Source organism: Hypanus sabinus, chromosome 26 (genome assembly GCF_030144855.1).
Source record: "Hypanus sabinus isolate sHypSab1 chromosome 26, sHypSab1.hap1, whole genome shotgun sequence".
Classification (NCBI taxonomy): Eukaryota; Metazoa; Chordata; class Chondrichthyes; order Myliobatiformes; family Dasyatidae; genus Hypanus; species Hypanus sabinus.
Window position 1 is genome coordinate 47,341,342 of NC_082731.1, and position 16,845 is coordinate 47,358,186.

At 40.9% G+C, this 16,845-nt stretch overlaps 1 protein-coding gene across 3 annotated transcripts in view; it reads left to right on the plus strand.

The window, feature by feature from the left end:
- The window catches only part of zgc:162698 (Transmembrane protein 87A-like), a 73,500-nt gene that overhangs the window by 21,349 nt on the left and 35,306 nt on the right, over window positions 1-16,845 (plus strand). For all 3 annotated transcript variants that reach the window (XM_059951019.1, XM_059951020.1, XM_059951021.1), the window contains 3 exons: window positions 4,687-4,780; window positions 5,415-5,486; window positions 15,056-15,164. In XM_059951019.1, the coding sequence (XP_059807002.1) occupies window positions 4,687-4,780; window positions 5,415-5,486; window positions 15,056-15,164 (275 nt within the window). The remainder of the gene's footprint in view (window positions 1-4,686; window positions 4,781-5,414; window positions 5,487-15,055; window positions 15,165-16,845) is intronic.

Sequence of the window (16,845 nt, forward strand, 5' to 3'; positions counted from 1 at the left end):
ACTTGACCCATGTTCCTCAAACCTTTCCCATCCATGTACCTGTTGAAATGTTTCTTAAATTGTAATTGTTCCTACCAGAGCCTGTTCAATATCCTTACCATCTTCTGTGGAAAAACTTGCCCCCTTTGCCCCTCAGGTCCCCTTTAAATCGTTCCTCTTTAAATTCTAATTTCATAATCTTCCCCACCCCCACAGTATTCCCTCTAGTTTGTCATGACCAGTGAGCACAAAAATCCGCTGAGCAATTTTTTGCCCAGTGGTAACAAATGTATGCACTGAATAATTTCTTCAACAAATCATTGCAAGCTCCACATAATAGTAATAAGCACAGTCCATATCAGAGACTGGAAAAGGAAATGTGGTTATGTACGGTCATGAAATATACTTAACATGCCAACAAAGTAGAGCGACAATCTTTTAAGAGAAGTTTAAATTCCTTTGTGTACACATGCACACCTTAACGGAAACATTGCCCCCCCCCCCCCACCTGTCAATAAAAATAATAAAATTGGCTTTAGTACCTGGTGACTGGAAATGCTAGGGGTGGAAAACCAAGTAGGTTTCCCAGTTTGGGAAGCTTTCAATAACTGCATAGAGGCCTTGACCCTCTGACTCACAAGGTTGCAGGTTTAAGGCCGGAGACTGAAGAACACAATCTAATCTGACAGGTCAGTGCCATTCTGAAGATGCCCAGTGCTGTTGGCATTTAACTGAAGACATTAAACCAAATGCTTATCAGGTGTCTGACCTGTTCAATAGAAGTAAAACACTTGGATAAAGTTTCACCTCAATCAGCAACAGTAAGAATTATTCTGCTGGAAAAATTCAACTGGTCAAGCAGGATTTTAGTGGGGTGGTGCTAGTAAACCACAGTGACGTTCTGCTGGCTACATACAGTACTTCTAAGTATATTTGTTTTGAATTACTCTCACTGTGATCTACAGCATGTAATTTCCCATAAAGCCATGTACTTTTAAATTAAGCTTAATAAACTACAGATTTCACAATCTTCTGAGAGACTCAATGGACCAAGCAGATATGGCACCTTTAAGCCGATGAATGTTCATCGCCATGGCTAGAAGTGAGGTGGAGGGTGGGGGGAATGATTCCAAGCTAGGTTGAAGCACAGAGGGATGAGACCCTTCTACCCAGTATTTTGTTACCAAATGTGCAGTTGCTGGAGGACAAGGGCAAGATTGCTGTATCTGAGGGAAATGAAACATTGTTGTGTTCTATGTTTGACTGAGATGTGGTGTACTCCCAGCACTCTGGTCCAAAAGCTTCTGGATTCACAGGATGGATCAAACTGCTGATTCGGAAAAGTCAATAGGTTGATGATAAACTCTCGGTGGTGCCGGATCCGATGTGGCAGTTTGTCGAGCTCATGACACCTGATGGTCAAACACTATCCATTCTATTTAACTAGGAAGTTCTCCATCATTCTGACCACAGTTTATGTACTGCTAGCGGTTGACTATAATCAAGCACTCGTGATACTGCATGATGCCGTCTCCATACAATCAACAGTCCATCCCAAAGCATTTCAAATCATAGTCGGGGAATTCAACTAGGCTTGTTTAAAGAAAACCCTGCCCAAATACCATCTGCATATAACCTGGAGCACTAGTGGTCCCAACACACTAGACCACTGCTATGCTAATCTAAGGAATGCCAACTGTTCTGTTCCAAGACTGCATTATGGTAAATTGTGTCACTTGGCTGTACTCCTACCTGCATATGGACAATACAGGCAGAGGCTAATGAGCAAAACTCCAGACGTTAGGACAACAAAGAGGTGGTCACAGGAGGTGGAGGAATGGCTACAGGATTGCTTTAAGTTGGTGGGCTGGCCAGCGTTCAAGGACTCATCTGTAGATCTGAATAAATACGTCATGGTTAAAACAGTTGTAGACAATTGTGTCCCCACAAAATCATTCAGAGTCTTCTCCAACCAGAAGCCCTGGATGAACTATGAAATCCATATTCTGCTGAGAACCTGGTCAGAGGCATTCAAGTCCAGTGACCAAGAAGTTACAAGAGGTCCAGGTACGATCTCCAGAAAGCTATCTCACAGGTGAAGTGGCAATTCCGGACTAAACTTGAACCAATTAAAGATGCTCAACAACGGTGGCAGGGCTTGAATACTATCACCTCTTGTAAAGTAAAATCAAGCAACATAAACAGCAACAGAGCTTCACTTCGAGATGAGTTCAATACCTTCTGTGCTCGCAACCTGACCAGACAAAGCAGCTGGCCACGTACTAAAGACCTATGCTGATCAACTGGCTGGAGTGTTCACTGAGATCTTTAACCTCTCACTTCAGCAATCTGAGGTATGCCCCTGCATCAAGCAGACTTGTACCGATGGCTAAGAAGCACGAGATAATCAGCCTCAGAGTATCATCCAGGAGTACTTACATCCACAGTGATGGAGTGTTTTGAGAAATTGGTACTGAAACATTTTAACTCCTGCCTGAGAAGCAGATAGGATCTGCTCCAATTGGCCTACTGGAGCAACAGGTCCACAGAAGATGCCATCTCACTGGTTCTTCACTCAACCCTGGAATATCTGGACAGCAAAGATACATACATTAGATTGCTCTTTATCATATACAGCTCAGCATTTGATACCATCATCCCCTCAAAACAAATCAATAAAATTCAAGACCTCCTTGTGCAATTGGATCCTCGATTTTTTTACTTGCAGAGTCCAGTCTTTTCAGATTGGTAACAACATCACCTCCACAATCTCCATCAGCACAGTGCTGTGTGCTTTGCCCCCGCTCTACTCGCTTTACGCTTATGACTCTGGCTAAGCACATCTCCAGTGCCATATTCAAATTTTCTGATGATACCACTGTCGTAGCCAAATCAAAGGTGATGGCGAATGAGCACATTGGAGGGAGATTGAAAATCTGTGCCACAACAACAACCTCTTAATGTCAACAAGACCAAGGAGCTGATTATTGACTTCAGGAGGACGAAACCAGACCAGAGGTCGATGAGCCAGTGTTCATGGAGGGGGTGGAATCAGAGGTGGAGAGGGTCAGCATCTTTAAATTCCTCAGTATTATCATTTTGAAAGACCTGGGTCCAGCACGTAAGTACAATTAATGAAGAAAGCACGGCAGCACCTCTGCTTCCTTAAAAGTTTGCAAAGATTGGGCATGATATCTAAAACTTGGAAAAATTTCTGTAGATATATGGCGGAGAGTATATTGACTGATTATATCACAGCCTGGTTGGAAACACCAATACCCTTGAACAGAAAATCTTACAAAAAGTAGTGGATAAGGCCTAGTCCATCATAGGTAAATGCCTCCCCACCGTAAGTCACATCTACACAGCGTTGTTGCAGGCTCTTAAACCAAAGGGAATAACTTCACTTGCCCCATTACTGAACAGCTTCCACAATCTATAGACTCAGTTCAAGGACTCTTCATCTCTTGTTCTTGAAATTTATTGCTTATTTATTTATTGTTATTATTATTATTTCTTCTGTATCTGCACATTTGTCTTTTTCACGCTGGTTGTACACCCAAGTTGGTACGGACTTTCATTGATTCTCTTATGGTTATTCTATTATGGATTTATTGAAAATGAATCTCATGGTTGTATATAGTGACATGTATGAGGCTTGATAACAAATTTGCTTTGAACTTTGTGGATCTGTGGGAGGAAAGAAGTCATCGACATTCTAAGTCATAATTAATTTTGAAACAAAGTTTTTACAGTTCCTTTCCTTCACAATGCTGCTTGAGTCGCTGAATTCTTCCAGCAGGTTCCTTGTTGGTCCAGATTCCAGCATTCTGCAGTCTCCTTTGTCTCAGTAAGAAACCTGTCATCCGGTCATTACCTTGTTGCTAATTGTGGTGGGATTGTTGTGGATTTTTTTTAATTAGTTTTTCAAAACATTTTACAAATTAAAAACCCCAAATCCCAATGAGGAACATTAAAACAGTGCAAAATTAAGCATACAATAACAATATGTTACAAAGGAAGAGAATTTAGCAAAAAAAAAGCACCTAAATTAAAGACAAGTAAACTTAGTGTCCTCCCCAAGCCCCACAACACAAGAAAAAACAACAGCAACTCCAGACCAACCACAACACAATATAGAGAGTATAAATCAGGACAGCCAAGCTCCCAGACTGTGAATACACTCAGCAACAGAGGATAATAATGCCTTCTACCAGAAAAAAAAGGAGCTGAAAGCAAGGGACGGATTGTTGTGGATTATTTTATTGGTATATTTTGTTTTACACAGGAACTTTGAGTTTATTTCGAATCTTCTTTGGATATAATGCTGTTTTGCACATTGTGAAAAACATTAATATTCCTCCTGCTGCTTATTGATTTTTGTTTATGTTATTGTTTTTATTTAGTGAGTAGGCCTTTCAAGCATACCCCCTTCCCCCAGCAACCCCAGTTAACCCTACCCTAATTGTGGGACAATTTACAATGACCAATTATCCTTCTTTGGACTGTGGGAAGAAACTGGAGCACTTGGGGATGGCACTCATTTTAAGTCTGGGCTTGTGCAGGAAAAATAAAGAAACAATGTGTTCCCAAGTTCTGACATCTTTCTCTCGCTTAGAGAAGGATATCCTGCATTCAGCTTCTCTCAGACACTGAATTAATTTGTGCACCTTCTGGCTAATTAAATACTATTTCCCATTTAAACAGGCCTCGGTTAGGAGCCACTTCAAATCAAGTCGTTGGCATTGGCCTGCTGTACTTACTGTTTTCATCAGTAGAGGGCGTCCTGAGAGTAACTGTGGTAAGAAATTATAGAGATAAATTGGCTGCAATTTTTAGTAGGCATTGGGAAGAGGACAGTAATTATAGTGTGTGTGTGTGTGTCAGTACTTGTTAGTTAAAACTATTTTTGTTTGACTAAGGTTTTTAAGTTAAACTTCACTTATTTTGTATTCCACTCTAATTAGCATAAATTTGAATTCACACAGTTATGCCTGCATAACCCAAGCAGACTATTCCTTCCATCCATAAATCAATATTTCTCTAATTTGACTATATTGGTTCAATTCAACACCTTATACAAAAGTGCAATTTCAGGATAGCAAATTATAAGAGATGTGTGTAGAAAGTCAACAGTTTTGTCAAAGTATTTTGGTCAAGCCGTAGTGTAATTAATTATTAACTGCCCGCGGTGAATGGGGGTATACAGTCTCATATGATCTACCAGGAAGAATACTGGATCATTTATAAGCTATAGGTTCCCGTTCCCTGGTCTGTTCATGCGGCTACAATCTGAAGGGTTATCTGCCACATCTAGAATCGAACAACAACGGAGATACCAAGACCCACCCAAAGAACTGAACACTAATGAAAGCACAATACTGTTCCTTTTGGCTAACTGTATAGTAACCTAAACTAACTTTGTCCCTCTTTAGGAGCAATCTTCGGCAGCCATGACCATCTGTGAGATTTCTCTTGCATTAATAGACTCCTGTATTGTTTGGTGGATATCCTTTTGTTTTCACCTCCCCTCCCTGAATTCCTTTCATTTAACTTGAGAATTTTGACAATTTTCTTATTTGCTCTGGATCATTTACAGTTCACAATATAGTTTGTATGGTTCGTGATGATACTTCTCCAACATTTTAACATGCAAAGTTAGATCCTCTTAATTCTGTCTGCTTAAAAATGAACTACCATTAGGGTTTGAAATTGTCGGCTAAGTTTAGGTGGAACAGATAAGAATCTTATACAGGGTGATAAACTATTAACTAGAAGTAAAGATGTACCAGCATACTGCCTGGATTAGAGAGCAGGTCTTAGGAGGAAAGGATAAGCAAGTTAGGGTTTTTCTCTTTGAAGCAAAGGAGGATGGGAGGTGACTTTTTAGAGGTGTACAAGTTAATAAGAGGCATAGATGCAGTAGATAGCCAAAGACTTTTTCCCCCAGGGCTGAAATGGCAAATACAAGTGGACATAACTTTGAGGTTTTGGCATCATGCTGAAAAATGTTTTTCTTATTCATATGGATATGAGTAAATGCAGAAAATACTGCATTTTTAAGCACCTTCAAACAGACAGAGATAAACTTTTCTTGCTCTGAGCTATATTGAAAACTCAAGTTTTAAAAAAAAATAGGGAGTGGATTTATATCCTTGTACAGCTTTGCACAATTCATACTTGGGAGCTTGGATATCAGGTTTGCCACCAGCTTTTAGCATGACACTTTGAAGCTGCCAGACTGTCATAAAAATCCTTCAGATTCACTTTGTGCTTCAGGTAGGATAACAGATCATTCTGGTCTGTGTAGTTTCAGACTTAACTGCTAACAACCCACAAGACAGCCTCACAAGACAGAGGATTTTTGAAGCAGTTAGTGATGGATAATGTTAGCCTTGCCAATTATATTTGCATCCCATAAACAAATGAAGCATCTTGATGCAAGGTTGACTGTTGGGAAAACTGTGGCATAGACCTTGTTACCCCATCCATGAATTCGTGGTGTTTGCCAATGCTGAGAAATGTGAGTCTGTATTTGGATTTTCAATGAATAATTTCTTAGAATATTTAATTCTAAGAAGAAGGATGAAGGGAAATGTGCAGCCATTTCAAGAAAGTACAATTTATAAACTAGATCTTGTCTTTCTAGGTTTTTCAGACAGATGGACAGAAATAAGCAAAGCTATATCTCTTTGCCTCATTTGGGGATCTTGGTGATTGATTACACAGCATAGCCACCAATGTGTGGCCTTTAATGAGCTTTATTATGAGCATTATATTAATGGCCAGTAATAATTAATTAAATGGTTTATTTTCAAACACAGCAAAGTCATCCACTGGGACAGTTTCATTTAAGCCAGCATGAAGACCCTGGTATTTCTCAAAGCACTGCTTGAGTACAATGAAATAATGATATCTTGTTGATATCTAAATGATTGTGATGAAATTCCTACTCAATGTGTGTGTTTGTGTGTTGTATGTGATGCCATTCTGCTGCCTACTCTTGTGTATTCTCTCCTGCCTTTCTGTCTCTTAGAATCAGGATGATGTAGTCCTGCTGGCTGCCATTCCTCTTGCTATACTCGATTCTTCACTCTGCTGGTGGATATCCTACTGACGCTTGACTAATTTGCATTCACTGTGCATGGAAAAGCCTTAAACACTGTCACATGTCATTTAAAAACTTCATATATGCTATGTTTACATTGTTAAAAATATTTCTTTGTAATGGGAAAACCTGTCTGCATGATGACAGACCCAAACACAAAGTATGTTTTTAGGCAGTTTTATTGGTTATATCAAGCTCGTCCTCCTTAAAATCTTGTCAAGGAGCATCACAGTTATTCAGTATTCTGTTAGAATACTCACTTCCTTTTTTTTTTCTGTTTTACGGATGTAACTGAAGCAGTACTCCATTGTAATTGTGGCAAGTCTCAATAAGTAAATATGATACTTCACAATACTCCATTCTGATCAGATTGAAAACCCAAGTTGCAGAACAGTAGTGAGCTGCCAGACCATGGCAAAGTGTTAAAATGAAAAGTGTTAAATGATGCTCCTCAAGAATACAAGGATATTCCTTTCGAACAGATGAGGACTTTCTTTAGCCAGAGGTTGATGAATCTCTGGAATTCAATTCGTACAGGTGGTGGTGAGCTACTCATTACAGGGACATTAATCATAGAAACAGTCTCAAAGTTAAAAAATGACCTTTTAAAGCAACCTGATTTTGCCATAGTAGTTCAGTTCTTGCATCCCACATTGCATAAGCTGTTTGCAGATGGGCTCTCTAATGTTAAGATATTTTGAAAATGGAGAAGGTTCTACTTCTGGGAATGAAAGAGTTATCATACGAGGAATGTTTGATGGCTCAGGGTCTGTACTCATTGAAATTTAGAAGGATGAGGTGGGGAGCGCATTGAATCCTTTTGAATGTTGAAGGGCCTAGGTAGTACACTCCATGGTGGGGGAGTGTAGGATAAGAGGGCACAGCCTCAGGAGAGAGGGGCATCCAATTAAAACAGATGCGGAGAAATCTCTTTAGCCAAAGGGTGGTGAATTTGTGGAATTGGTTACCACATGCAGCTGGGGAGGCCGGGTCATTGGGTGAATTTAAGGCAGAGATTAATAGATTCCGAATTGGACATGGCATCAAAAGGTTACAGGGAGAAGGCCAGGGAATCGGGCTGAGGAGGGGAATTAAAGCATCAGCCATGATTGATTGGCAGAGCAGACTCAATAAGCCAAATGGCCTAATTTTGCTCCCATATCATAGTATTAACTCCACATTTGTACAAATAAGTCTCAGACTGACTGTGGTGAAGAAGTTAGGTAATCCATCATAGACTCAAATGGTGTGTTTATGTATTTTGAGATATGTTTCAACTTCTGGTTCGCCATTTGATTTAAGATAATATAGCAGAAGTAGACCATATTTTTAAGTATGAATTGTATTCTTGTAAATTCTTGCTTTCCTTCATCTTTTTTTTTTGAAGGTGCTATGTAAAAGCTGTCACTTTGTACAAATTTTTGATTGCCTGTCTGTCCTAATATTGCTTTTTGACTCTACATCAGATGCTATTTTCTGAGACTCTTTTGATGCACCTGGATTTCATGGGTGATTAGTTGTGTTTGTTTTAAAGCAGCTACTAAAGCCATGACAAATGTGGAATATTATTAAGTAAATCAAGCATTAGTGATGCTTCCCATTTAATTTATCAAATTTATACATCATCCAAGAAAGCAATTGTCATGTGCCCCTCATCAGGTTCTCAATTTTTTCCTCTAAGTTTAATCTTCACAAGAGTCTAGTCAAAGTATTGTTTACTAATGCGTGTAATGCCTATGGCTTTTCTGATAAGTGCTCTCTGTGTAATGGTAAGAAGTCTGCATGTTTCAAAATTACTAATCTCATGTAAAGCTACTAAATGGAAATCATTTTCAAACAAATTGCTGCTGTCATGATGAAATCATACATGATTTTCATCTGTCCTTATGCCAATTCTTTTAGTCAATACCTGTATCTTTTAATATTTTCTTGTAATCTGTCAATCTCTTAAGTCTTGTAATTTATAACAAATCTTGTTTGTTGTAAAGTGCAACCCAAAGAACTATTGGAGGCCAAAGTGATGTAGGCTTTGCCCCTTATGGTATGTTTCCTCCCAGGTACCAGGATAGAGTCCTCAGCAGTTTTAAGTTGGAAGGTGAACAACCAGAGGCCGTGGTTGTGGTCCAATGACATGGGTAGAATGAGTGACAGGGTTTCGCATAGGGAGTTAAGTGGTAAGTTATATGGCAGGGCCTCCAGGATTGTGATCTTAGGATTGTTACACGTGAGGTCAGAACTAGGAAGATTATACAATTTAGTATGTGGCTAAGAATTTAGTTAGGAGGGATGGCATAAGACTTTAGGATCATTTAGCTCTCTTCCAGGGACAGTTTCCTGTACAAAAGGGACAGTTTGCACCTGAACTGGAGAGGGACTAATATCCTAGTGGGAAGGTTTGTTAATGCTTTACGGTGGGGTTTAAATTAGAGTTGCAAGGAAATGGGAACCAGAATGCCAGTACAGTCAGTGGAGAAGTTGTGGAGGCAGATGTTGGTAAGACCTCAGACAAAGTCAGGAATCACAAGGTTGAGTATGGTGTAACTAGTGCCCTGAGCTGTGAATATTTCAATGCAAGTAGTATCGTAGGAAAGGCAGAAGAGCTCAGGGCATGGATCAACACCTGGACATGACATTGTAGCCATTAGTGGCACATGGTTGCAGGAAGGCCAGGACTGACAGCTTAATACTCCAGGGTTCCATTGTTTTAGACATGACAGACCAGAAGGATTAAAGGAGGAGGGGTGGCGTTAAAATGTCAACGTAATGTTCTGTCAGGACAGACTGCAGAACAGCTATTGAGGTGTTATGTGTGGAACTGAGAAATAAGAAAGGTATAAGCACATTATTGGGGCCATTTCACAGATCAACCAACACTCCTAGGGATTTAGAGAAACAGATTTGTAAAGGGATTCCAGACTGTTGCAAGAAACTTTGTTATAGTAGGTGATTTTAACTTTCCACATATTGATGAGGAAACCCATAACTGTAAAAGGTCTCTTATGTTTGTCATATATGTTCAGGAAAGTTTCCTTCATCAGTACATTGAAGTCCCAATGAGAGATTGCACAATACTGTATCTGCTATTAGGGAATGAGACAGGACAAGTGACAGAAGTTTGTGTAGGGGAACACTTTGCATCCAGTGAGTACAATGCCATTAGTTTCAAAGTAAATATGCAAAGAAATAGTTCTGGTCATCGGGTTGAGATTCTAAATAGGAGAAAAGCCAATGTTGATGGTATCAGAAATGATTTGGCAAGTGGGACAGGCTGTTTTCTGGCAGAGATATACTTGGAAAGTAGGAAGCCTTCAAAATTGAAATTTTGAGAGTACAAAGCTTTTATGTGCCTGTCAGAGTAGAAGGTAAACATAACAAGTGTTGGTTTTCAAGAAATATCAAGGCCCTGGTTAAGAGAAAAAAGGAGATGCATAGCAGGTATAGGCAAGTAGAAGCAAATGAGGTGCTTATGGAGTATAAGAAGTACAAGAGAACACTTAAAAATAGAAAAACATAGAAAACCTACAGCATAATACAGGCCCTTCAGCCCACAAAGCTGTGCCGAACATGTCCTTACCTAAGAACTACCTAGGCTTATCCGTAGTCCTCTATTTTTCCAAGCTCCATGTACCTATCCAGGAGTATCTTAAAAGACCCTATCATTTCCACCTTCACCACCACCGCCAGCAGTCCATTCCAACACTCACCACTCTCTGCCTAAAAAACTTAACCCTGACATCTCCTCTGTACCTACTTCCACACTCCTTAAAACTGTGCCCACTTGTGCTAGCCATTTCAGCCCTGGGAATAAGCTTCTGATTATCCACACAATCGATGCCTCTCGTTATCTTATACACCTCTATCAGGTCACCTCTCATTCTCTGACGCTCCTAAGAAGAAAAGGCTGAGTTCACTCAACTTATTCTCATAAGGTATGCTCCCCAATCCAGGCAACACCCTTGTAAATCTCCTCTGCACCCTTTCTATGGTTTCCACGTCCTTCCTGTAGTGAGGCAACCAGAATTGAGCACAGTACTCCCAAGTGGTGTCTGACCAGGGTCCTATATTGCTGCAACATTACTTCTCAGCTCTTAAACTCAATCCCATGGTTGAAGAAGGCCAATGCACTGTATACCTTCTTAACCACAGAGTCAACCTGCATAGGAGCTTTGAGTGTCCTGTGAACTCGGACCCCAAGATCCCTCTGATCCTCCACACTGCCAAGAGTCTTACCATTAATGCTATATTCCACTGTCATACCAAAATGAACTACCACACACCTATCTGGCTTGAACTGCATCTGCTACTTCTCAGCCCAGTTTTACATCTTATCAACATCCCACTCTAACCTTTGACAACCCTCCACACGATCCACAACATCCCCAACCTTTGTGCCATCAGCAAATTTACTAATCCATCCCGCACTTCCTCTTCCAGGTCATTTATAAAAATTACAAAGAGAAGGGGTCCCAGAACAGATCCCTAAGGCACACCACTGGTCACTGACCTCCATGCAGAATATGACCCATCTACAAACACACCTTGCCTTCTGTGGGTAATCCAGTTCTGGATCCACAAGGCATTGTCCCTTTGGATCCCATGTCTCCTTGCTTTCTCAATAAGCCTTGAATGGGGTACCTTATCAAATGCCTTGCTGAAATCTGTATACACTACATCTACGGTTCTACCTTCATCAATGTGTTTAGTCACATCCTCAAAAAAATTCAATCAGGCTCGTAAGGTACAACCTGCCTTTGACAAAGCCATACTGACTGTTCCTAATCATGTTATGCCTCTCCAAATGTTCATAAATCCTCCTCTCAAGATCTTCTCCATCAACTTACCAGCCACTTAAAGGAGGCTAAAAAAAAGGCATGAAGTTGCTCTAGCAGATGAGGTGAAGGAGAATCCAAAGGAATTCCGCAAGTATATTAAGAGCAAAAGGATTGCTAGTAGACCAAAATGGCAATCTGTTTGTAGCCGAAATAGATGGATTAAATGCATTCTTTGCATCTCTACTTACTCGAGAGACAGATACAAAATCTACAGAAGTGAGGCAAAGCAACATCAACTTCATGAACCCTCTACAGATTAGAGGAGGTGTTTGCTACCTTGAGACAAATCAGGGTGGATAAATCCCCAGGACCTGTCAAGGTGTTCCATCGGACTTTATGGGAGGCAAGAACAGAAATTGCCAGGACCCTGGCAGAAATATTTAAAGCATCCATAGCGACAGGAAAGGCACCAGAGGATTGAAGGATAGCCAGTGTTGTGTTTTTTAAAAAGACTCTAAGCAGAAACCAGGAAATTATAGGCTGGTGAGTCTGACACCAGTTGTTGGTAAGTTATCGCAAGGTATTCTAAGGGACCAGGGTTTTAAGTATTTGGATAGATACGGACTGATTAAGCCTAGTCAGCAAGGTTTTGTGCATGGGAGGTCATGTCTAACCAATCTTACAGAGTTTTGCAGAAGTTACCAGGAAACTAGAATAAGGCAAAGCAGTGGATGTTGTCTACGTAGACACCAGCAGGCATTTGACAAAGTCCCACATGGGAGGCTGGTGAAGAAGGTTCATTCACTGGGTATTCAGGATATGAGGTAGTAAATTGAATTAGACATTGGCTTTGTGGGAGAAGCCAGAGAGTGGTTGTAGAGGGTTGCCCCTGACTGGTGGTCTGTGACTAGTGGCATGCTGCAGGGAGTGGTGCTGGGCCAATTGTTGTTTGTAATCTATAATCAATAATCTGGATAATGTGGTTAACTGAATCAGCAAATTTACAGATGACACCAATACTGGGGGTGTAGTGGACAGTGAGGAAAGCCAACGTGGCTTGCAGAGGGATCTACATCAGCTAGAAAAATGAGATGAAGATGGAATTTAATGCAGACAAGTGCAAGGTTTGCACTTTGGTAGGTCTTACACAGTGAATGGTAGGGCACTGAGGAGTGTGGTAGAACAAAGGGATCTAGGAATACAGGTACATAATTCATTGTCAGTGGCATCACAGGTAGATAAGGTCGTAAAGAAAACTTTTGGCACATTGCCTTTCATAAATCAATATATTGAGTGCAGAAGTTGGGATGTGTATTGTGTGCAGTTTTGGTCACCTACCTACAGGAAAGGTGTAAACAAGGTTGAAATAGTACAGAGAAAATTTACAAGGATTACAAGGATTTGCTGGGTCTTGAGAACCTGAGTTATAAAGAAAGAATGAATAGATTAGGACTGTATTCTTTAGAATGTAGAAGATTGAGAGATTTGTACAAATATTTGTACAAAATTGAGGGGTTTCAATAAGGTAAATGCAAGCAGGAGGTTGAGTGGATCTACAATCAGAGGTCATAGTTTAAAAGTGAGAAGTTTAAGGGGAACATGAGTAGTAACTTATTCACTCAGAGGTTCATGAGTATGTGGAATGTGCTGCCAGCTCGGGTGGTCCAGGCGAGCTCGATAGAGAAGTTTGGTTAGGTACATTGATAGTAGGGATGCCAAGGGCTACTATGGTCCTGGTGCAGGTCAATCAAAGTAGGCAATTTAAACGGTTTTCAGCATGGACTGGATGGGCCAAAGGGCCTGTTTGTGTTGTACTTCTGACTCATCCCCTGTTCTTAAAACTGATCATCAGTAATCTTGTAGTGGACTTGCCTCTCTCCATTTCTGATTCTAACTTCTGGTGTGAAAGTAGTGCTTTACTGCAGGGACTTTATAGCACTAGCAAGGTCCACCAGTATTGTCATACAGCACTTCCGTTCCATTCCAACCATTAACTACCCATTTCTACCAGTCCTACACTCCCCCCGTTTTTATTCTCTCTACACTTCCTTTAACTCAATTCTACCAGGTACCAACTTACCAGGGGCAATTCAATGGCCAAATAACTTTCTAACTTGTACATATTAGGGACATGGGAGGAATACAGAGCTACCCGGAGGATCTCCACACGGTCACAAGGAGAATATGCAAACTCCACACAGACAGGATCAGAGGCAGTGGCTTTAGTAACTTTGCAGCTGTGTTGAATCTTCCTTATCCATTGGCAGGATATATATCAGATATATCAGATGTATATATCAAATCAAATCAAATCAAGTTTAATTATCATTCACCCATTCATGGATGCAACAGAATGAGACAACGTTCCTCTGGGGTCAAAATACAAACCATTCAAAATAGCAAGCAAAGAAGCATATTCACTCTAAAAAAATATATGTATATAGTCCAAGCCCCTGAGCGACAATGTCTGGCAATCAGTGGTACCGATGGATCTGTTGCAGGTAGCAACACGGTCTGCAGCCAGCTCCTCTGACATCCCGGCAGGCTCCAATATCCCGACCAACCTTTCCTCCTTTCCTAGACTAACATCCACATCTGTGAGCCCCTAACCATAGTCAACTGTGATAGTGAGATCATGTCATTCTTGCGCTTCACACCAGATTCCTAAACCAATGGTGCTGTGATCCCAAATACAATATTGATCACCAGGAGCACGAAGGAGAAACGTAACATTGCCACCATCGTGTAAGGCGAGAATTCCCAAACTGGAGAAAGAGCTTTCAGTAGACTGAGAATTGAGTCTCTTCACTGGGATGAACAGAAGCCAAGTGTAAATGGGGGAGGATAAATATATCACATGCCAAATTACCCATCTGCTCGAGCAGTCAAACAGCAGCTGTTGAAGAGTTTGAGGGTACTGTGTTGGCTTCACCAGAAACTTCAGAACACATAGACCCAGGAAACTGCTTAAGGAAGAAAAGTGAAGCTAAACCTCTGGGACTCTCACATAAGTCCTCAGCAGATTTGATTTTCCAGTTCTCGATGTACCCCAATTTATACTTTTTTACTACTTGCTATGTGTACTATGTTTGGTTATAATTTGGTATATTAACCTGTTCCTGTGTGCATGAGGGGCATCCTAGCCAAAGAATGTTAATTGCTTTTTGAAACAAGTCATTTCCTTGACAACTTGCACATCTTCGTCAGTCTGTCTCAGACAATGAAGCAGCTGAAACTCCGAAGAACTCTGGTGAAAGTCTCGCTGTACCGGCACTTCACAAATACATTAATATTTGCTGTTTTTGGTGAGTCCAGCATTGTTGAGTGGGTGGCAGTGGGGAATAAAAACAATGTTTATTGTTGTGAAAGCACGAGGAAATCTGCAGATGTTGGAAATTCAAGCAACACACTCAAAATGCTGGTGGAACATAGCAGGCAGGGCCCATGATCCTCTCCCTTCTCTAGCTTTGTATCCCTTTTGCCAATCAACTTTCCAGCTCTAAGCTTCATCCCTCCCCCTCCTGTCATTTTGGATTTCCCCCTCCCCTCCCACTTTCAAATCTCTTACTGTCTCTTCTTTCAGTTAGTCCTGACGAAGGGTCTCGGCCCAAAACGTCGACTGTACTTCCTATAGATGCTGCCTGACCTGCTGCGTTCCACCAGCATTTTGTGTGTGTTTATTGATGTGCATTAAGTTTCAGCAATGCCTTATTTGTGTTTGCAGTTCCAACCAGCATTCTTTCTCTTGCTGGCATCAGTCCTATGGTCGGTGTTAATTTTGGATCATGCTGAAAACGCTGTTTGTTATTTTAATTGGAAAGTTAAAATTTGTAATTAAGGTGTAATAAGGATTCTGAAGTGATGGTATTTGGCAGAATGACCTTATTGCTCTCTTCTAGCTTAAAATTTGGAAGAGAAAACAAGCCAGGGGTTACCCTCCTGATCAGAATCCAGTAGCTCCAACTGGAATCATTGAACATCGACAATCTCTGCAGTGGAAGTCAAACCACAGTGAATCATTCAAAACAGTGTGTTAAATGAGAGCTTTAAAATCCATAGAATAGTAGAGCCTTCGATCAACTCCTTCCAATCTAATGGTGCCACTGACTTCTTGCAATGGTTTCTTCAGACTTTATATAAGGAACTTCCCTCTAACTGGGAAAAGTGACCATTCTTTTCCCCACAGATTTAGAAATATTGACCAATGCTACTTTAGTAGGTACAGCATATAATATCAGCTATTCAGGTTTTTACTGGCTGAACATATTAATGAAGGTAGAGCCGTAGATGCAGTGTGTATGGATTTTAGCAAGACATTTGATAAGGTACCCCATACAAGGTTTATTGAGAAAGTAAGGAGGCACGGGATCCAAGGGGACATTGCTTTGTTGGTCCGGAGTGGGCTTGCCCACAGAAGGCAAAGAATGATTGTAGACAGGTCATATTCTGCATGGAGGCCGGTGACCTGTGGTGTGACTCAGGGATCTGTTTTGGGACCCCTACTCTTTGTGATTTTTATAAATGACCTGGATGAGGAAGTGGAAGGGTGGGTTAGTAAATTTGCTGATGGCACAAAGCTTGGGGATGTTGTGGATAGTGTGGAGGGTTGTCAGAGGTTAGAGCAGGACATTGATAGGATGTAATACTGGGCTGAGAAGTGGCAGATGGAGTTCAACCCAGGTAAGTGTGAGGTGGTTCATTTTGGTAGGTCAAATATGATGCAGGTTGGCTCTGTAGTTAAGAAGGCATACAGTGCATTGGCTTCATCAACTGTGGGATTGAGTTTAAGAGCCGAGAGGTAATGTAACAGCTATATAGGACCCTGATCAGACCTCACTTGAAGTACTGTGCTCAATTCTGGTCACCTCACTACAGGAAGGACGTGGAAACCATAGAAAGGTTGCAGAGGAGATTTACAAGGATGTTGCCTGGATTGGGGAGCATGCCTTATGAGAATAGGTTGAGTGAACTCAGCCTCTTCTCCTT